This window comes from Canis aureus, chromosome 31 (assembly GCF_053574225.1).
Source record: "Canis aureus isolate CA01 chromosome 31, VMU_Caureus_v.1.0, whole genome shotgun sequence".
NCBI lineage: Eukaryota > Metazoa > Chordata > Mammalia > Carnivora > Canidae > Canis > Canis aureus.
This window is the reverse complement of record NC_135641.1, coordinates 40,061,795-40,083,423: the sequence shown is the minus strand read 5'-3', so window position 1 is coordinate 40,083,423 and position 21,629 is coordinate 40,061,795. Positions and strand designations below refer to the sequence as shown.

At 38.5% G+C, this 21,629-nt stretch overlaps 2 protein-coding genes and 1 long non-coding RNA gene across 5 annotated transcripts in view; 2 read left to right on the top strand and 1 right to left on the bottom strand.

Moving 5' to 3' along the window:
- Positions 1–4,444: 4,444 nt before the first annotated feature.
- On the bottom strand, positions 4,445–8,768 carry LOC144302712 (uncharacterized). Its single transcript, XM_077880339.1, has 4 exons — positions 7,209–8,768; positions 5,867–6,099; positions 5,221–5,294; positions 4,445–4,731 (listed from the first exon to the last, which is right to left on the bottom strand). Exons 1-4 carry the CDS (start codon positions 7,251–7,253, stop codon positions 4,676–4,678), a joined length of 408 nt encoding a protein of 135 aa, XP_077736465.1. The 5' UTR covers positions 7,254–8,768; the 3' UTR covers positions 4,445–4,675.
- On the top strand, positions 4,702–5,741 carry LOC144302713 (uncharacterized). The gene is made up of 3 exons (XR_013369741.1): positions 4,702–4,885; positions 5,127–5,227; positions 5,444–5,741. It is a non-coding gene; the product is annotated as an uncharacterized LOC144302713 (long non-coding RNA).
- The window catches only part of SLC2A2 (solute carrier family 2 member 2), a 31,879-nt gene continuing 17,619 nt past the window's right edge, over positions 7,370–21,629 (top strand). Inside the window, exons 1-3 of one of the 3 annotated variants that reach the window (XM_077880334.1) lie at positions 7,370–7,503; positions 15,047–15,139; positions 18,272–18,534. In XM_077880334.1, the coding sequence (XP_077736460.1) occupies positions 7,489–7,503; positions 15,047–15,139; positions 18,272–18,534 (371 nt within the window). In that variant the 5' untranslated portion in view covers positions 7,370–7,488. Of the gene's footprint in view, positions 7,504–14,840; positions 14,993–15,046; positions 15,140–15,229; positions 15,344–18,271; positions 18,535–21,629 lie in introns of those variants that run through there. The other 2 variants (XM_077880335.1, XM_077880336.1) reach the window with 2 other exon arrangements.

The following is a 21,629-nucleotide window of genomic DNA, read 5'->3' as shown; positions in this document are numbered from 1 at the left end:
GATAGAACAACTAGACCACAGAGCTAGAAGAACTCAACAACACCATCAACCAGCAGGCCCTAATCAACATTGATCAATCATTCCACCCAACAACAGAAGAGAGACACAACAGAAGTACTCATGGAACACGTACGAAGATAGACTATATTCTGGGCCATAACACAAATCTAAACAAACTTAAAAGAATTGAAATCATGCACAGTGGAATCAACTTAGAAATCAATAACAGAGAGAGAAAAAACTCCCAACACTTGGAAACTAAACAATAAACTTCTAAAATAATTCATGGGTCAAAGAGGAAGTTTCAAGGGAAATTAAAAAAAAATACGTTGACAGGGATCCCTGGGTGGCGCAGCGGTTTAGCACCTGCCTTTGGCCCAGGGCGCGATCCTGGAGACCCAGGATCGAATCCCACGTCGGGCTCCCGGTGCACGGAGCCTGCTTCTCCCTCTGCCTATGTCTATGCCCCTCTCTCTCTCTCTCTCTGTGACTATCATAAATAAATAAAAAATTAAAAAAAATACGTTGACAGAATGAAAATTAAAATGCAACATGTCAAAATCTATGAGGCACTGTTAAAGCAGCGCTGAGAAGGAATATTATAGCACTAAATTCTAAGTTTCTTAGAAAGGAAGAAAATCCTCAAAGCAATCAGTTAATCTCTCATCTCAAGAATGTAGAAACGGAATACCAGAATAAACCCTAAGTAAGCAGAAGGAAGAAACTAATAAAGATAAGAGCAGAAATTAATAAAATTGAATATAGAAAAACAATATAGAAAATCAATGAAATAAAGATCTTCTTCTCTGAAAAAAATCAATAAAATTTACAAACCTCTAGCAAGACTGACAGAGAGAGAAGACAAAAATTATCAATATCAGGAATGAAACAAGATGTATCACTATAAACCATGCAGACATAAAAAGAATGATAAAGGAATACTAATAAAGACATAAATTTGACAAATTAGATGAAATATACTGCTTTCTCAAAAAGCAAAACTGCCACAACTCATCCAATATGAAATAGATCATTTGAATCATCTTGTAACTACTGAGGAAATTGAATCTATAATTTAAAACCTCCCAAAAAGAAATCTCCAGACCCAGACTTTTTGATTGGTGCATCCTACTAACCATCATTTTTATACAATCCTTTCCAGAAAACTGAAGATGAAAGATGACTTCTAAATTCATTTGATGAACCTAATATTACCCTGATATCAAAACCAGACAAAGATGATACAAAAAGAAAACTCTGGTATTTCTCATGAATACTGACATAAAAATCCTTAACCCAATGCTAGAAAAAAAGAACTCAGTAATACATAAAAAATATTATACTCAATACCAAGTGAAGCTATTCCAGAGAAACAATTCTGATTCAAGTCATTCAATGTAATCCATCATATTAACAGGTTAAGGAAGAAAAATCACATGATCAATTGATGAAAAAAACTGACAAAATTCAATACAGATTCATGATTTTTAAAAAAGTCCTAGAATAATTGATTTGAAGAGGAACTGCCTCCTGATAAAGAGTATCTACAGAAAACCCAGAGCTAACATTATACTTAATTTTGAGAGACTAATGCTTTCTTCAATGACTAAGAACAAGGTAAAGATAGCCACTTATATCACTCTTAATCATCATGGTGCTAGAAGTTGTTGCCAGTGTCATAAGTTAAGAAAAGGAAATAAAAGTCATTTTATTTCAGAATGTAGCAAATAAAACTCTCCCTATTTTCAGGTGACATGATTGTCTACATAAGTAAGCTCAAGAAATCTGCTAAAAAAAAAACTCATAGAACTAGTAGGTGAGTTCAGCAAAGTTGTAGGATATATGATAAATAAGCAAAAATCTATTATACTTCTATAGTCTAGCAACAAATGCATGGACACTAAAATTAAAAATGCATATGTATTATGATTCATATGCTGAAAATTATAAAACCTATAAAAGTAATCAAAGAAGATCTAAATAAATGAAGAGCATATTCATAGATTGGAACATTCAACACGGCAAATATATCAGTTGTTTCCAAACTGGTATACAAGTTTAATGGAATTCCCATCAAAACCTCAGCAAGAAATGTTTGTAAATATATATGAGATTATTCTGAATTTTGTATAGAAAAGGAAAGGAACTACAAGTTTCAGAAAGAAAAAGAAAGTGGAAGGACAGACACCTGGTTAGCTCAGAGGTTGAGCGTCTGCCTTTGGCTCAGGGTGTGATCCTGGAGTCCTGGGATCGAGTCCCACATGGGGCTCCCTGCATGGAGCCTGCTTCTCCCTCTGCCTGTGTCTCTGCCTCTGTGTGTGTGTGTGTCTTTCGTGAATACATAAATTTAAAAAAATATTTAAAAAAATAATTTAAAAAATTATAAATAAATAAATAAATAAATAAATAAATAAATAAATAAGCAAATTGGTGGACTTAGAGTAAGGTAGATTGTCTTCCAGAATGTGGGTGGGTCTCATCAGCCAATGGTCTGATAGAACAAAAGGCTGATCTCCTTAGAGCAAGAGGGAATTCTCTAGCTAACTGCCTCTGGACTTGATGTGCAACTCCTTCCTGAGTTCCCAGCTTGCCGGTGTCCCCCATCAGAATTTGGACTCACCAAGCCTCCACAACCACATGAGGCAATTCCTTAAAATAAATCGCTTTCTCTCATATTCTCATATTTATCCACATGTACTATTGGTTCTATTTCTCTGGAGAACACTACCCATCCTAGCTAACTCCATTTATATTACATTCATTAAATGACAAAATTATAGGAATGTTGGAAAGATTAATGGTTGCCACAGTTTGGGAGTCAGTAAGGGTGAGAGGGAAGTAGCTGTGGCTATACAAGGGCAACATGAGAGACTCTTGTGGCAATGGGAATGTTCTGTATCTTGACTACTGATATCAATAACCTGACTGTGATATTATACTATAGTTTTACAAGATGTTACATTGGGGAAAACTGGGTAAAGGGTATATGGGAACTCTATACTATTTCGGACAACTACAATTATTTGACAAAGTTTAACTTCTAAAAAGTAAAACAAAAAAAAATAAAATAAAAAGTAAAACAAAATGTATCTGTTTCGATTATTTTATTGCCACCCTTCTTGAGGTCTGGGAGATGAACTTAGATTATCACTCAGATGAATAAACAATCCAGCATCGGTACCATTAAATAGCATCACAGTCATCCCAATTCAACATCCAGAAGCCAATCTGCCATCTTGAATTCTCACTCTTCCAAAACTTTTAGGAAAAAGTCCAGCTTCGCCACTAAAATATATCTTGCATTTGTTACTTCTCCTTCCCTGCTACCACTATTATTTTTGGTGCTTGTTGTAAGAGCCTTGCAACTGTGTCTCTCCTCTTTCATGAGTGCCCCATCCATTCCACCCCTCACTCAGCAGCATGAGTAATCTTAAAACGGATACTGGATCACATCACTTCCATGCTTAATCCCATCCAAGGAGTTCCCATTGTCCTTGGCATGACTCCAAGCTCATTCCCATGGCCTTCAAGGCTCTGACTGCATATAGCTGTTGTCTATTTCCCCAATAGCATCCCTTGCCACTTCCTCTTGCTCCCCTTCTTTAACCAAACTTCTCTTATCCTTCAACCTAAGATCTTTCCTCCCTGAAGTTTGGCACATACTTTCCCCCTCCACCCTGCCTGCTCCTTCTTCAGGTATCAACTAAAAAGACACCTCTTCAAAGAACATTCTTCTGAGCACTTTTCTAAAGTGGGCACCCCCTGGTGTTCTCTTTCTCAGCACCCATCTTGTATCTTTCATAGAATGTAAGCCCCGTAAGAGCAGAGACCTGTCTGTTCAGTTCACTGTTGTAACTGGTGCCTACCAAAATGCAGTGTAAATACTGCATCTATTGAACGTTAAATCAATAAATATCTAATGCCAGCCTCAGATGCCTCCTCCCGCATTGAAAGAAAGCATGTAGTGGACGCCCGGTGGCTCAGCTGGTTAAGTGCCTGCCTTCAGATCAGGTCATAATCCCAGGACCCCGGGATCTAGTTCCACATTGGGCTCCCTGCTCACTGGGGAGTCTGCTTCTCTCTCTGCCCCTCCCCCTGCTCATGTTTTCTCTCTCTCTCCCCCCCAGTAAGAAAGTAAAATCTTTAAAAAACAAAACCCAAGCATGTGGCAACTCTTCTTGAACTTCCTTCATTTATTAAATGAATAAATACTTATTGGGTGCCTACTATGTACCCACCACTCTAGCGGGCACTGGAAATAACAATGGGCAAGGTCTCCACATTCATGGAACCTAAATATGGTGGGGAAAGTGGAACATAATAAATAATAGACATGTAAAATAATAAAATAATAATACATTTTAATTAAAATAATTGTAATATTTAAATAATTAAATATGTTTATTATGTTATAGATAACCATTATTACACATAATGTATATAATACATATCTAATACATAATATTGTCATTTATTATTCATTATTTTATTAATGAAATATTTTGTTTTAATTATAAAATACTAGTAAATAAAATTTCAAGCATAAGGGCTGTGAAAAAATAAAAGCAGAGTAATAGGACCGAGAATGAGTTGGAAGAGGGAGGTGGCATCCACCTGAACAAGCCTGGTTAGAGAGTCTGCGCTGTCATCTGATTGTAGAGGTGCCAGCCACATACTAATCTGGGGCAGAGTGCTCTAGGCAGGGGCCCGAGGAGTACAAAGGTGCTGAGCCTGGAATACATTAAACAAGCCTGAGACCAGTGTGGCTGAGCAGACGGGGAGGAGAGGAGGAGGAGGAGGAGGAGAGATCCCAGCGTCAGGGAATGAACACTACACCAAACCCGCTGCTCCTGCCATAGAAAAGAATTCGGGTTTCTTTCTAAGGGTGACTGGGAAGCCTCTGGATACTTTTAACAAAGGGGGTTATGGTCTGGTTTAATTTTTAAACCACTGTTGGCTGCTCTGTCAAAGGGGACTGTAGGGTAAGAATGGGGACAGGGAGGCCAGGGGGTCACAGCTGGGAGAGATGCTGGTGGCCCCGACCAGAGTGTCTAGAGAGGGCAAGAGGCAAGTACCATGAGGGCGAGTCTGACTCGGAAATCTTAAAGTGCACTTGTCTCCCGCAGGGTCAAGGAGTCTCCAGCTGCCCCCTGCGCCCCTAGCTTGGCCCAGTTCAACACACTGGATGGGGTTCCCCGGGACGCCTTTGCCTTCCCGCACCTGCCCGGTGAGAGGAATGCAGCAAGCTGGGACGGCTGGTTTCCTCTCCTCCCTCTTCTAGAAGTCTCCTGTTGCTGAAAGGAAGAAAAATAATGAAAAAAAAAAGGGGGGGGGGGAGGAGGGGGGACTCTTTCCTATCCTTGGAGACTCTCCCCCCTAGAGCCAGGGCTATCTACCACGAGGATTAGATCAGCCAAGAAGTAATCAGACTCTGCCCTTCCAGGTTTGGAGCGTGAAGAACCACCCCACGGCTCAGCGGGGATCTCTCGGCGCCCCTGGGCGCCCCACCCAGCGCCCCATCACCGCCCGGGGAACGCGCAGGTGCCACCGCAGCGCCTCCCGCGCCAGGCCTCCGCCGCGATCCCGCGCCCGCCTCCCTGCGCCCCGGAGGCAGCTTCAGCCCATCCCTAAGGGGCACGGATTGCTCTTTCCGGGCGAGACAGAGCAGGGACAGGTGCTGGCCAAACCGGGGGAGGCGGGCGCGCGGCTCCAGGGCGCGCCCCCTGCGCGGGGATGGGGGATGGGGGGTGGGGGGTGGGTGCAGGCTCCCCGGACCCCACGCCGCGCGCGAGGCCAATTCCGTCTCTTAAAAGGACGACTCAGGACCCCGAGGTTGGTAAAAGTCAGAAGGGAACTCCTTTCTCACGGTTGCCCCAAGACTCCTCCCTGCAGTGTCAAGTCGCTTGGAAAGTGGTTTGCTAAGAAATCCTCTCCTGATCGTGGGCGCTCTGACGAGTGGGCAGCGCGCATCCCCAGCCGAAACGGGTGCAGAACCAGCTGAAACTGGTGCAGAAAGCCAGGTGCTGGCTGTGCGCTGACGTCCGTGTGGCTATCTGGGCTAACTTTGCTCGCCAAAGCCCAGTTTACAAAGGAGATTGCCTTGGGATGAAAAAGTAATCCGTGTAAAATGCTGAGAGCAGCACCTGGCGACAAGCAACAACTCAATAAAGATTAATTATTATTGCTAATAATATATTAGTTCATGTTTTTCTACCAAAAAAAACTTTTATTGTTTGTGATTTCATTTAGACAATATTCTTATACCTTGTGAACACCTAAGTGTCTTTTATTTCATGCATATCAGAACCTAGGACTGTGCTGGGCTCAAGTTTGTGGTTTAGACTGAATTATTTACTCGTTGGGTTGCCCTGCAGAGATAATAGAAATAAAAGGGCGGTGGTGAAATAAGAGACACATGAAATTGGAGTCTCCTTTATCCTTCACTTTATCACTGTCTGCTTCTTCATAACATCCCCGGATTTGGGGGACTGTCTGTTGTAAGTCCTCTGCTGGAACTGGTTCCAGCTGAGCCTCAGTAGAGCCAGTGACAACAGTCACCAAACATAGTTCAAGCTCAACCAATTTTGACCCTGTCTGGGCTCCCACAGGGCTGAACATGATAAAGAAGACACAGAAGGGTACAGATTCAAGCCATACGAGCAGATTTACTTGAGAACTCTATATTCTACAAGCGCCTCTCGACATAACACTATACCAATAATAATAATAGCAAAAATAACAACCAACATTTGCTGAGCACTTATTATGGACTAGACTAACCACTTTCCTATCACATTTAATCCATATAGCAAACAATGCATTCTGTTACTTTCATTTTATTCAGTGAAAAAACAAAGAGAAAAGTCACTGGGAGCCAACTTAAGCAAAGTAATACCACCAGTAAAATGTTGAGATTCAAACCCAAGTTCGTAGCTCTCCAAAGCTCATCCAGGTAAAGCAATCAAGCTTACAAGGGCCTCTGGCCACACAGCCCAGCTCTAAAGCACAAACACCATAGTACTGGTTCTCTGCAGGGCAGAGTGCAATGTACCTCCCATGTCCCTTGTCTCTGTCATCTCACAACACAGTACGTCAACCCAGCATCTCATCTTCTACAAAAGACACCAAAGATTTCCTTTTTCACCATCCCTGGTTGCTGGTGTACTTAAAATTTCTTGAAGTGTGACCGTCCCTGGTTCGTAACTTACGCCAGAGAGACCTGCTCCCATTTCCTTTTGCTGGTGCACAAGCATTGAAGCTACAAGTCACGAAGGCAAAGCATTTATTGATTAGATTCTCCTCAATAGTCAACCTCTGCCAAGATTAGATTTGGACTTTAATAAAAATGACCACTCCGCTTCCTTTCCTTGCTCCTCCTCCTCTAATGTATAACTAGTAGAAAGCTGGAGAAAGGCAGCGGCTGGCCAGCTGCATGTGCCACACTCATCACAGGACGTGGAGTTAAGAGGAGGACTCCTAACCGATAAAATGACAGAAGACAAGGTAAAGCAGCATTATGTTCATTTTAAATCAGCTTAAGGAAATCCAAATGAATCTGGATTTGTTGAAGTCCAGATGGAGGATTTGGGGGATATTGGGTGTACCTACCACAGATCAAGGCTACTTCTCTTGGCCAACTGATAGTTGATTTGGCTGCTAAAATATATATCATAGTCAGGATTTTATATCATGTAATCTATTCAGAACTTTAAGGATATTTGCTGTTTGCTGAGAAGTCTATGTAACTTTTTCTCAAGTAATTCTGAAAGAATGTGCAGAAAAAGGGCAAATTAACCTGTATCAACGACTCATGAAAACTGGTCCGAAATTTTCAAAAATGACAATGAATGAAAAACAAGAGGTAGAAGGACTGTTCTAGATAAAAGGAGATCAAGAACTGACAACCAAGTGCAACAAGCCATCTTAGATCCTGGAAAAAAGAAAACAGCTGTAAGGGACAATATGGGGGCAGTCATGAAATTTTGAAAATGGGCTGTTACAGTAGATAATATTAGCGTATTTATTACTTTCTTGGATATGGTGATGGTATTGTAATTATGTAGGAGAATGTCTTTGTTCTTAGTGAACACATGCTAAAGTATTTAGGAATGAACTGATTCTAATATCTGCAGCTTATTTTCAAATGATTCCAACCAAACTACATACATATGCGTGTATGCGTGTATGCGTGCATGCGTGTGCTCGCACACACACACACAGTGAAAATTAAACAAATGTAAATGGTAACCATTCCTGAACACAGGGTAGGGAGCGTTCACTGCGCTACTTTTTCAACTTCTTTGTAGATATGATACTTTTGAAAATAAACACTTAAAATTAGAAAGCTCATAGTGCTGTCATTCCCTTGTAAGTTTTCCTCAACCACACGCACCTACCCCTGCACACAATCACACCAAGAGGTAAGTCTGTGGCCCTGTTAGAGTAGGATCTCTCAAGTTCTGATTTTAATTTACTCTGCTGAGCACTTTTTGATGTCAGTAAAGTAGGAGCACAGACTTTGCGATTAGCCTGGCTTGGATTTGGAGTGTGGTGATGCTACGTACCTGCTATGAGACCAAAGTTAAGTTATTTAACTGAGCTTGAGTTTTCTATATTGTGACAAAATAAGAACATATTGGGATATAATAGGAGAATATAATATAAGATATACAGGGATTATAATAGTTCTTTATAGTCTGGGAGTATCTAAATGTGATAATATTTGAGAGACACAGATGACAAATATTTTAATGTTATTAGTTATGTATTTGTATGATGTATTTTAAAAATAACTAGGATTTCATGATTTCCTAGTATAGCGCAGGATAGAACTAAAATGGTTAGCATTTTAAAGATGATACAAAGACAAATATTAGGTTAATAACTATATGGATGGCATGTAGATTTGGCAAATATCATAAAGGTAGTGTTCGAATAACTAAAGTGTATAAGATACTGCAAAAGGGAAGGTAATATGCTTACCATGGTGTCTGACATATAGTAAATGCTCAAGCTTCATTTTGAACTATCATTAAATTCCCTTTAGAAATTTGCTTTAGAAATTGTTGCTTTAGAAATTCCTTGGCTCTTGGTTCTTGTGTAATAATGGAACCCAGAAATAATGAGAACTGATGTAGAGTACAATGTTTCAGCTTTGTAAATCTGCCCAGACCTTTTGAAAGAAGTGGGATAAGCATGGAACTGAGAGTCAGGAGACCTGAGTTCTGGGCTGTATAACTCAGACAAGGACTTGAATTCAGTTTCTTCAAGGGAAAAATGATAAAAATTAGATTAGAATCCTCTGTTCTCTAAGATCCCTTTCAGCATGAAAACTCTATGGCCTGAGAGGTCCCTGGAGTTTTTCAAAGTTGGGTGCAAGATAACCTTCAGGTTGGCATTTGGAGCCATGCAGTTTAGAGGAAAGACATCAGCTTCTCCTCCATACCAAGTCAATACGTAGCTACTTAAAATCTCTTTGTTTGTTTGTTTGTTTGTTTAGCAATGGGAGTTTATGAACACCAGTTCTTGGTTTGAACACTAGAGTATCTGTTACTTACTAGCTATTTGGTACTGGACATATCACTTACTAAGCCCTTGTTTCCTCACCTATAAAATAGGGATAATTTCTTGTTATAATTTCTTTGTTATTTAGATTATTGGTGACATGAAAAGTTGACAGATGGTTGGTTGACAAGAGAGATAAGTGAGATGCTAATGTGATTAAAGATGCAATTGTTGGGATCCCTGGGTGGTGCAGTGGTTTAGCACCTGCCTTTGGCCCAGGGCGCGATCCTGGAGACCCGGGATCGAGTCCCATGTCGGGCTCCCGGTGCATGGAGCCTGCTTCTCCCTCTGCCTCTCTCTCTCTCTCTCTGTGTGACTATCATAAATAAATAAAAATTTAAGAAAAAAGATGCAATTGTTTTAGAGCCCTCTCACTATTTGTAGGAAGACTATATTATGTATCTTATTTAATCTTTATGATAATCTTATGCAATAACTATTATACCCATTTTTTGGTAAAGAAGCAGGTTCAGGGATAAGGGCCTAGCTGGGACTCTTCTAGGTTTTCTGAATTCCACGTTGATTTATTCTTTCTAACAAACACCATATGATTTCTAAACCACAAAATAAACACCACACTTTGTTTTACATTAGGGCTCAGCCCTCGTCCATTCTATGTAATCCCATATTTATCCTGCAGCCTATCTTTCATTGGATGTAGAACCTAGTTTCTCTAACTTAAAATTATTGAGCTCTGAGTGAAAGTAGTCCTCCTAAGAGTCAGGCTTAATATCTTGTAGCCTATGAAGAGGTAAAAGACGAAGCTTGAAGACCTTCAGCCACTCTGTAGGTATGTAGCCTTTGGACAAGTTCCTTACCCTCTGTGTGTTGGTTTTTCCATATGTGACATGAAAATAATAATTACTACCTACAGAGTTGTTGAAAGAACAGGTGAACCATTTAGAACCCAGAGCCTGCACTAGGTAACTTCCTAAGTTCTCACTGTTCTTATTAGCTCCTATATACCTATCCTTGAGTCAACCTCTTGGACATTAGATTAATGGGTAGGATTGATGGGCTAATTCATTCAGGCTTAGCAGTCTTCAGTAACTTTCCCTCTCATAAACAAAACTTTTTTGACCAAGCCTAATATCAACACGCATAGAAGATTGACTACAAATTTTATCTATTGTCATTTCACAACAGAAAAAGTAAAGATGGAAAGCAAAGAGCCAGTTTAAGGCAAAGTTCAGAGAGGTAAATTAAACCTGAATATAAAACAGAAAAAAAAAAGAAAGAGAGAGAGAGAGAGAGAGAAAGAAAGAAAGAAAGAAAGAAAGAAAGAAAGAAAGAGAAAAATAGAGAAAGAAGAAGGAAAGAAGGGAAAGAGAGAGGGAGGAAAGGAAAAAAAAAGAAAAGAAAAAAGAAAGGAAGAAATGCAATCAAGCAGCTCCAGAGACTTCTATATTTGGAATTATGACTTTAGTAGGGAATTCAAGTAACTTTCTTAAAATTGATAACATTGTTCCTTACATGACCAACTAGATGAGATTTCTATTTTAGGAAGTTAAAGTGGGGAAACTGCAGCCACCTCCCTCCCCGGGATGGTAAGACCAAAGCCAATTCCGAACAAGCAGCCAAGAAAACCAGAGGACAAGGACTTAAAGGACACTTGAAGATTTCTAAACATTTAAAAACTTTGTTTCCTTTACAGTTCCTTTTTCCATTATTCCTATGAGAAATTGGTCTTAGGGGCAGCCTCAGAATTTCTATAGTAATGACTTAGAACAATTTGATTAGAAAGTAAAGGAACGGGAGCTCCAGAGAACTTCAATCTTTGAAAATTAAAATTTCATTTTTATCAAGTAATATAGGAGCAGTTAACGCTGTTGTGACTTAGAGTGTGTATTTGGAGTGGCTGGGGAGGGCCGATGGAGATTACGGGGAACCAGATCTGCTGCGGCCACCACCTGCATCCCTAACTTCCATTTCCATAGCACCTCTGCTCACCATTGGCATGGTGACTAGTTGGATTGTTAAAATAAGAAGAAAGGAACTATATGATTGTCTGGTGGGGGCAGGACAGAGCCAGCAGAGAGCAGAAGCCCAGGGATGGAGTGGGAAGGGCAGTCACTAAGACACCAAGTGCTTGGACATTCTGCTACAGGAAGAAAAGGAGATGCAGGGATGAAACTGGGTGAGTACATCATGGCCCTGGGCTTGGTGGTGGGAAGGCCATGAGGTTCTTCTTTGACTGAGCTACAGATGAGCAGTTGAGTAGCTTTTGCTCTTTTGTAGTTTTGTACAGAAACCTCATAAAAGTTTTTTGTGGGTAGATGAGGAAGGAGGGGATTTGTCTGGTGGGTAGTAGGAAAATGCACTTGAAACTGGTGGGTATTGGTGATTTGGCTTCAGCATCACACTTGGCAAATTCTGTGAACATGTGCACCCTCAGATTTTTTTTATTTAGGAAGATTATGATCCTAGACTTTTAGATGTGCTTGACTTTTGAATATTTCTGACCGATGAGAAATACAAAATAACTGATTAGTTAAAAGCATAGAGTCTCAGTCTAAATCATTATTGTATAAGTTACTGGCTGTGAGACCTTAAACTAGTCTAGCTATCTATAAAATAGGGACACTGATGGTGCTGTCATGAGAAGTGTCCATTACCCAGTCTCCAGAATGTGTAAATGTTACCTTAAATGGCAAAAAGGACTTTACAAATGTCATTAAGGTTATGGACCTTGAGATAGGAAGATTTACCTGGATTATCTATCATTATCCAGATAGGCCAAATCTAATCCCATAAATTCTTCAAAGGGAAGAACTTTTCCACCAGCTGTAGTCAGGATCAGTGAAATGCAACATGGGGACGTTACTGGCCCATTTCTGGCTATGAAGATAGAGGAAGGGCACAACTAACCAATGACTGTGGAGGCCTCTAGAGCTGGAAATGGCCCTCGCTTTACAGCCAGCACAAAAACACAGATCCTGGTCCTACAGCCATGAGGAACAGAATTCTACCAGCAACCCAAATTTTCCCCGACAGCCTCCAAAAAAAAGGAACACAGCCTGCCAACATCTTAATTTTAGTTTGGTGAGACTCATACCAGACTTCTGACCTATAAGAACTGTAGAATAACAAATATGTGTTGTTATAGCTGCAAGAGAAAACCAATATAGTTAAAAGAGATAATCACCTATATCGATGAATAGGCATGCAGTAGGCAGAAATATTCAGTATTAGGCCTTGAAGTTGTGTTTGCATTGCGCCTATTATCAGATTGTCTAGATTGTAGTGATGGAGACTTTCAGGGAAGTGGGTGGAAGCCTTGTCAAGGTGGCCCCTGGCCCCCTCACTGCTGATGATGGTTACTTCCTACAAATAAAAGGAAAGGATAAAATTCCCTGTCCTTGGAAACAGCTGAAGAGGAAAAAGGATTTGAGGAGAAACTATCAACCAAGTAAATGGAACTCATTTTAGTTTGGTTGCCTGAGACACTAGGTATTAGGTATCTAGTTACATATTAAAGGACAATTCAAAATCTCTGGTAATCCCATACACAATGTAGCATATTGTGTGTGTGTATGTGCATACACAGTTACAGTTAATATACTTTGAATTTATTTGTAATTATTGTATTATATATAGGCATATATGATTTATATCTCAATATAATGTATATTTTATATATATGTATGCTTCCCTCAGGATATATATGGATATAGGATATATATGCTTCTTTCAAGATAATATATTATCATACCTTTGGGGATAGTTTTAAGTCCTTTTGGAGAAGAAAGGTGCTGGGAAGAAAAGCCTACAGAAGTGCCACCTGAAATTCATTCTGAATTAGTGGAAAGAGAGTACAAACCTACAGATTCCAATTCTCATCACAGACATTCCAACCCAATAGTACACCAGGAAGCTACACCAGTAACAAGCTCTCCAATGGGGGTCTAGTTTTAGAACCTCTACATTATAGAACTCAAGGGCTCTCAGGCTGGTTCTGTGATAATACTTCATTGATGATGACACTGAGATTTCTGACCTCTAACTTCATTAAGGAACGAGGAGATTTAGCTAATAAACTATTCATGATGGAGTAGAGATTTACAATCATCCTGTTGCTTAGAGAAAATTTGAAGATCCTATAGGAAAAGTGGTTTGGGTCATAATACTCCCTAAATATCAAATGGGAGCTGGAATCCATGTTGATATGACTCATTTATTTGTTCAATGAAGTTTCTACAATATCCCATGCAATTTATTTAAACATTTAAATTATATATTATACATGAAATGATTTCCTTATAAAATGTCTTATAATAAAAATTAAAGAAAAAAATACTGTTTTGTTTCCCTTCTCTAGTAGCACATTCCTCAATGGTCATCCTTTTGTTATTTGTTCTTCAAGAAAATATTATGTGACTTACATATAACATGCACAAATCATGGAATACTCAGGTTTAAGCCTCCAAAAAATTAATGAGATTACACACCTTCCTTTGTCACTTAACAATAAGTTAGTACATAATGATCACATTACCCTTTTTAACTGCAGCATGACATGTTGTATGTATCATGATGTTTTTGAACCTATCTGGCCATTTTCCATTGAATGACATTTTGGTTCTTTCTACAATTTTTGCCATCTTGCTCTCTCTCTCTCTCTCTCTCACACACACACACACACACACACACACACAGAGTGCTGAATCAAATATCCTGATATATGATTCTACATGTATGATGGGATTTCTCTAAGAAGGTTAGACATGTATTTATGAGTTGAAGGGAGTGAATGCTCTGTCCCTTTCTACACTGAGTTTTGTAGCTACATGGAGTTGGAAAGAAAATAACATCCTTCAGTCCATAATTCTAGGTTCAATTAGTTACAAATCTTGAAGATTATCCTTACTTGGATATTGATGCGGTCATGATAAAGCCTGAGTGATGCCTCTTGTATGAGTTTTGAGGTGTTTTTGTACTGTAGCAATGCCCAGACCTCCCTATCTCTGTTACTAGTGCCTTTTTGGCTTCTCCCAATGATATAAATTGGCTGTTTTTATCATGGCAGTGTCCTTTGGTCAGTAGCAATTCTAGTCCCCAGTCTTGATTTTGAATCTTAAAAATACATATATATTTTATAAAATATATTTTATTTTATATAAAATATATTTATAAATAAATATAAATTTATAAATAAAATATAAATATATTTTTATAAATATATATATATATATATATATATATATATATATATATATATGGAAAAGGAGGTTTGGTTCCTTCCTGTCTCGGAAGAAATTGTCCCAAACTTTTCTCAGCTTTAGCAATGTGGAGGACTTGATGGATGGCTCTTGCATTCCTGAATGAAAGACCTCTGCTGGGAGCATAGGGCACACTGTGTACAAGGAGCAAGGAGCAAGAACCAGCCTGTGGAGCCTATCAGAAGTCCAAGCTACAGACTGCCAGGAGGGTAGGTAACTGAAACTGCCTAGTGTTTCCCAGCCCTGTGTTTCATTACCCACAGATCACCGGGACCTTGGTTCTCACTGTCTTCACCGCTACACTCAGCTCCTTCCAGTTTGGATATGACATTGGCGTGATCAATGCACCTCAAGAGGCAAGTGAAACACATACAATTCAAATCTCTTTTTGACGATTTCTGTCAGTGGCTGAACGATCTGTGTTCCTCATACACAGAGATAAAGTGTACCCACGTGGGGAACATGGGGTAATCCCAGTGTTCCGTCAGGCACTGTGTGCATGGCTTCAAAGCTGATAACTTGGCCTTGACTACTCAATAACCCTCACAAAGAAAGAAAAGGTAATAAACAATTCTTGATCTCTGACTCTGCTGTTCGCTGAGCTCACTGAAAACTCAAGCCGGAATACCACGTGCCTACAGATGTTGTTTTAAAAAACTTAAGAGTGTATTTAGAGCTCTGAGCCATAAGTGAGTAAAAAAAAAAAAAAAAAAAAAAAAAAAAGGAATAAAAATGCTGGGAAATAAGCGAGACGAATAAAAGGAATGACTCATTTTATGCACAAACTTTCACTGGGCACCAACTCACTGTGCATTGGGTACTTTAACATATGTTGTCCCAGTCTAACCTCCAGAAACCTTATTATGCCCAATTCTAGGCCAGATGAAAAAGTTTAGGAGACCTAACACTAAAAAGGTCCCATCTTCCCCACCTAATTCTGTCTCCCCTAGATAATTCAAAATAAAATAATATAAAACTGGGCAGCCTGGGTGGCTCAGTGGTTTAGCACTGCCTTTGGCCCAGGGTATGATCCTGGAGTCCCAGGATGGAGTCCCAGGTCAGCTCCCTTCATGGAGCCTGCTTATCCTCTGCCTGTGTCTCTACTTCTCTCTCTCTCTCTCTCTCTCTCTGTCTCTCATGAATAAATAAAATCTTTTATTTTTTATTTTTTAATAAAATCTTTAAAAAAACAGATAATATAAAACTGCTAAATCATAGTCAAGAAGTCCAACAAAATTTTCACCATGATAACTATCCGGATGGGGGTTTTTAAAGATCTTGAATAATTCCTATCATTTGCCTCATTTATTTTGTGCATCCCTACTCTGGTATCCAATGAATAAATAGGAGAGGGATGTCATTTTTCTTCACTCCCACAGCCTGTAAGTGGGGGAACCAGGACTTCATTCCCTTTGCTCTAATTGAGGCATTTAGGGAAGGATCAACGTCTTTTTCTTCCTCCTGTAACCAATGTCAAACACAATGATTGGCATAAAGAAGGTGTTCAATGAACTGTTTGGTGAGTAAAGAGAGAAAGAGGAGAGAAGCTGGTGGGGCAGTGGGGGAGAAGAGGCATAAGATTAAAGGCACAAGCATTTGTTGGGTGCTTTCTATGAATACATCATATTTCATCTGCTTCCCTTACAATGTTGGATTCCAAAAAAAAAAAAAAATGTGTACTGGCTCTAGTCTGTCACCTGAAAAGTGTTGCTCCTTGGGCCAGAAGATATGCTTTGGTTGTATGCACCATATTATCATGAGATTGAAAGATTTAGATAACAATGCTGGGGGCCACAGCTTTTTTCTGTGAGTGATGACAACACGTGCCAACTTAGCAGCCTTCTTAAAATTTGATTCAACATCAGCATAATTTGGAATCAGAAGAGCCTCTTTTTGTGTAAGACCTTTTCATTTCCTACTTAAATCATCCTCTCCAGGGAAGGAGAGGGAAAATTAAAGTTCCCCCTCCTTCAATACAAGTCCTAGAGCGAGACTTTAAAACATGGATCCCCCACTGGCATCAGGCTTGGTGACCACTCTAGAGCCCCTCTTTCTGTGTTTAACAAGCCACTTAAACACCATTAAAGAATAGTCATCCAGCGTCATTTGTTAGTGGAATGACACGTGGCATTATTTTAGGGTATTTTAAATTTATAAATTTTAAAATTTATACTTTTTTATGATTTTAAAATTATACTTTTTTATGATTATAAAAACTACACATACCTGTTACAGAAAGTATTCACAACAAATCACCTATACTTACTCTACCACATAGAGCAAACAGCTGAGAACATTTTGAATATTACCTTCCAGCCTTTTTTTCTATGCATTATTATCCATGTAGAATGGTCTACTAATGAGGCAAATGTCTTGGTCAAAGTTCTTTTATAATAAGAGGATATCAATTCTGTCCCTCACTAAGCAGATTTCGTCACATAGGGCTTTGCCCATGACTGGCAGCCTAGAGCAGCTCATGCCAGGCCCTTGTCAGAGGTCCTCCCAGGCCGCTGAAGAGTGACCCAATCAGCCCTGAGAGGAAGGACAAGAAAGGAAGCCCAAAGGCTGCGCCTTTACTCAATTACACATTGGTAGGATCTTTGCCTCTATTGAAACACATCATAAACTATGGCTCGATGAAATTTAGTTTTGAATGCTGCTCATTCTATTACATACAGAAATCTATGAGGACACAGAGGGGAAAAGTCCTTCAGGTCTTAATCCCTTCTCAGGGGGCACTCAGCTATTTTTATCTTTGAAATTCATCAAATTCATCAACATGATTGGTTTCCTCTCTTTGCGCTGGCTGCTAGGAAGTTTATTGTTAAATTTATAGCATACTTCTAGCAAGGATATAGCACCTAGTGTTTAGATTTTGTATACTAACTTTATTGTTGGCTTCATCTTTCCCTATCTTTTTTTCTTATAGTTATTTTTATGCTTCTATTTGAATAGTTGCATCAATCTATTTAAACCCTACTGTGCACAGGTAACACTGGTGTGAAAAGTGTTATCTTTTTAGCCTGCAGAATATTTTCAATTTTAATAGCTTCCTGCATTTAAAACTTGAAGAATTTTACATAAAACCCAGATTTCTGGCTTCTTTTTAAAACTTACATGTTATGGAACACTAGTGTCACATTTGCAGCTTCCTTCTTTAGGTGGGACAAATGCCTTCCAGTGCTATAATCTTGCCCACTTGCTATTATATTCTCAATAATAGAGATAGTACTTCAGTCCTTTGGTTATCAGGGTTCTCCTTCACTTAATTTGTTCCTGCCTAGTTCCTGTGGGCACTGGAATTTGCAACCTCTGTTTTACAGGATATAGTCAACTATAAGGAAATCTATCCATGATTGTATGTATATAATACCATAATCGGGATGACCCTTTTAAACACCTGACAAACATTCCAAAGGAAAAATAAACAAAAAGTGTATAGATTACTTGAACTATTGGAGCTACTTTTCTTTATTTTATTTCTTCAGATAATAATATCCCATTATGCATACGTTTTGGGTATTCCATTGGATGACCGAAAAGCTATCAACAACTATACTATCAACAGTACAAAGGAACTGCCCACAACCCCATGCCTAATGGATTCAATACCAACCCCTTTGGCAGAGGAAGAGACTACAGCATCTTCGAACCTTGTCACCATGCTCTGGTCCTTGTCTGTGTCTAGCTTTGCAATTGGTGGAATGATTGCATCATTTTTTGGTGGATGGCTAGGGGATCGGATTGGAAGGTAGGCAAGTTTCATAAATAAGCATAAACATGGAAACTTTAGTATTGGGGGTTTCTAAGACTTTGTTAGAAAGAAATCGTCCTTATTTTTGTGGAATAGTTCTAGAGTTGCTTCTCAATTCATGACTCTATGAATTAGGTTGGTTTTAGAACAAATAATGTAGAAAGCTGTTGCCCTAGTTTGCTTAATCATGGAAGCATTTATAGCAAAAATGAGTTTTGTGTGTATTTCCACAGAAATGATTTGATTCTCTAAATTTGTTAGTTTTAAAACACATCAAGGCGCCTGGGTGGCTCAGTCGGTTGTGTGTCTTTTGATTTTGGCTCAGGTCATGATCTCAGGGTCCTGAGATCCAGCCCGAGTCAGGCTCCACACTCATTTGGGAGTCTGTTGGGAGATACTCTCCTTTGCCTCCCTCTGCTCATGCTCCCCCTACCTCAAATAAATAAATTAAATCTTAAAAAAAAAAGAACATATTAAGAAACCACTATACAAATGGTTAACTCAGGAACCCAATGGCAGAACCAAGAGTAAAATTTTTAACCAGGGAATCCATGGTTTGCTTCACCAAATCACTCCATTTCTCATTTCTCGGACATCCACTTTTTCATTTTCAAGTTAGAATTTGTCATTTGGATCAGTCAAGTCCTAAGGTCAGTCAATATCCCCAACTCCCATTTGTCCCATATACTTGGCATGGGTTTCTAGCTGTTGCTTCTGCTATCTCAAAGTCCCAACTAGAAACAAAGCAAATAGTGTTTCCACTTCTTTACTCTGATTTTAATCACGTGTCTTGGATTAAAAATGTCACTGAAAAAAAAAAATCACTGAAACTCCTTTACACTTAAATTTCATTCACTTAGTCATGTGACATACTAAATTGAGATTCCATAGCCACACATAGAGAGGAAATAAAATCAGAAAATCAAATGTTTGTTGTTTTATATTCATCTTCTGTTTTGAGGCCACATTTTATTAATTATCTTTTCCCTGATAATAAGAATAAATATGCAAGTATGGAATATTTAGAAAATGCAAAAACCTTTTAAGATGTAAGTGATATAGATAACTATTTTAGTAATTCTGGATTACAATTCATTTAGTTTTTAAAATTCCTATTTTAAGTTATAATTTTATCTCTCTTGTTATTAAAATTCTGATAATTTCCTCCTCTAGCACTGGAGATTTTATATAATAAGACTACAAGAAGTTTTCTTAAATAATGAATACCAATAATACCATAAAATAGTCAGTTTCTCACGTTTTTATCAATTTACTGGTATTTAGCTGAACTTAAAATCAGGATCTACAAATTACAGGGTTCATAAACTGACTTTAATTGTTTAAAAAATTTAAAAATCATTTTAATTTGAACCAAACTGGTTTAAGCAGTCATTGAAATTTTTTCTATATTAACTATTTCTAAAATAAACAAAATTAAGCAAAGTTAAATTTTAAAATATGAGCAAACCAATTCTTTTGGCAGCTATTGATATTTTATACTTCTTCACACCCCTACTGGCTTAGTTGGTGGAGCCTGACTCTTGATCTCAGGATCATGAGCTCAAGTCCCAAGTTGGGCATAGAGGAAAGAAAGAAAGAAAGAAAGAAAGAAAGAAAGAAAGAAAGAAAGAAAGAAAGAAAGAAAGAAAGGAAGAAAGAAAGAAAGAAAGAAAGAAAGAAAGAAAGAAAGAAAGAAAGAGAAAGAAAGAAAGAAAGAAAGAAAGAAAGAAAGAAAGAAAGAAAGAAAGAAAGAGCCAGCCCTTGTTCTCATCTCATTTAGAAATGAAATTTTTGGCAGGTCCAGTGATGTACTCAAACATTCAATTCATGTCCTCATGATGGAAACAGGACGCATACCCTCTCAAGTCTTAGAATGTAGCATCAACAATGGTCATACTCCAAATCAATGTCGAATTATCATGTATCGAATGACTTACGGTAAACTAAAAGTGAAGCTTCTTCCAAGTCTCAGGAGAAGAATGATTCTCTATGATTAACAGCCACAAAACTGATAACTTTAATGTCAAAATTTACGACAAAAGAGTTCAGCCTCCTATTAAACAATTTTACTAGGAAGATTCACTGAGAAATTACATGATTTTCCTTACTAAGTCAGTGCTCTGTTAAAAATAAGTAAATAAAAATGTATTTTTCCATTACTGCTTTAAAAAAAAGTCTTTCCTTGTAATTGTGTAATAGGCAATAAATGTCTGTGGCCACTGTTTTATAGATTTGGCTTCTCAGGGTCACTTTTTCCAGAAGCTGTACACTTAAAATTTAACTATAATGATATAGTGGAGGAGACCATGGTCTGTGCAATCCACACTACTGTTAAGTGTAGGAAGGTATACATAGCCTTCCTTTGAATGCATTCTTTCTTTTGTATAAAAAAAAACAGAACTCACTAAAACCAAGCATTAACCTTTGTTTTCACACAGATCAAACTCTAGCTTGTCACTTAGCTGTGTGAAAATGAGTGAGTTACTTAAGTTCTCTAACATGTTTCCCCATCCATCTACACTGAGGGAAAAAATAATAATACCTAACTCGTGGCATTATTGTGAAAATTACAAGAGCGCAGATAGAGGACTTACCACAATGCCTAGCACAGAGTAAGCAGGTACTGAATATAGCCTTACTTTGATGACAATGATGTGAAGACGATGATGACAGTGTTAAAACCTATGCTAACAGGAGTATTTGGAGCAAAATTTAAAGAAATATACTTAGAAATATATTTCTTTCTCCATGATTCAATAATTCCATGTATTTTTGGGTTATTCTTGGCTATTGCCTAAGCAGAAGTTAAAAATCCTTTAAGTAGTGCAAAGTGCTCTAGCATCCATTGATGGTAAGGAAGACAGACTTTAGAGCAATTTGGCATCAAATATACTTTCAGACTATCTCTTTTAAGAGTTTTTCCTCCCTAACAGAATATACTTCCTAACAGAATATATACTACTAGCCAGCTAATAACAATTTCTCAAGGTAAAATTTTAAATTTGTTTGCCCTCCGTCCTTATGTAGAGAAAGGGCACTTCACAGAGAAATAGCCCTGTCTTTTTCTGCTCTGCAGCTCTGAAACAGGCCAG

What these genes read in the sequence shown, in the direction of transcription:
- LOC144302712 (XM_077880339.1), bottom strand. Translation starts at nt 7,253, where the DNA reads ATGCTTGTGCACCAGCAAAAGGAAATGGGAGCAGGTCTCTCTGGC. An exon ending in TGGGAGCAGGTCTCTCTGGC is followed by an intron (nt 6,100 to 7,208) that starts GTAAGTTACGAA and finishes TTTCATCCCAAG; the next exon opens with GCAATCTCCTTTGTAAACTG. An exon ending in GCATTCCTCTCACCGGGCAG is followed by an intron (nt 4,732 to 5,220) that starts GTGCGGGAAGGC and finishes AATGTATTCCAG; the next exon opens with GCTCAGCACCTTTGTACTCC.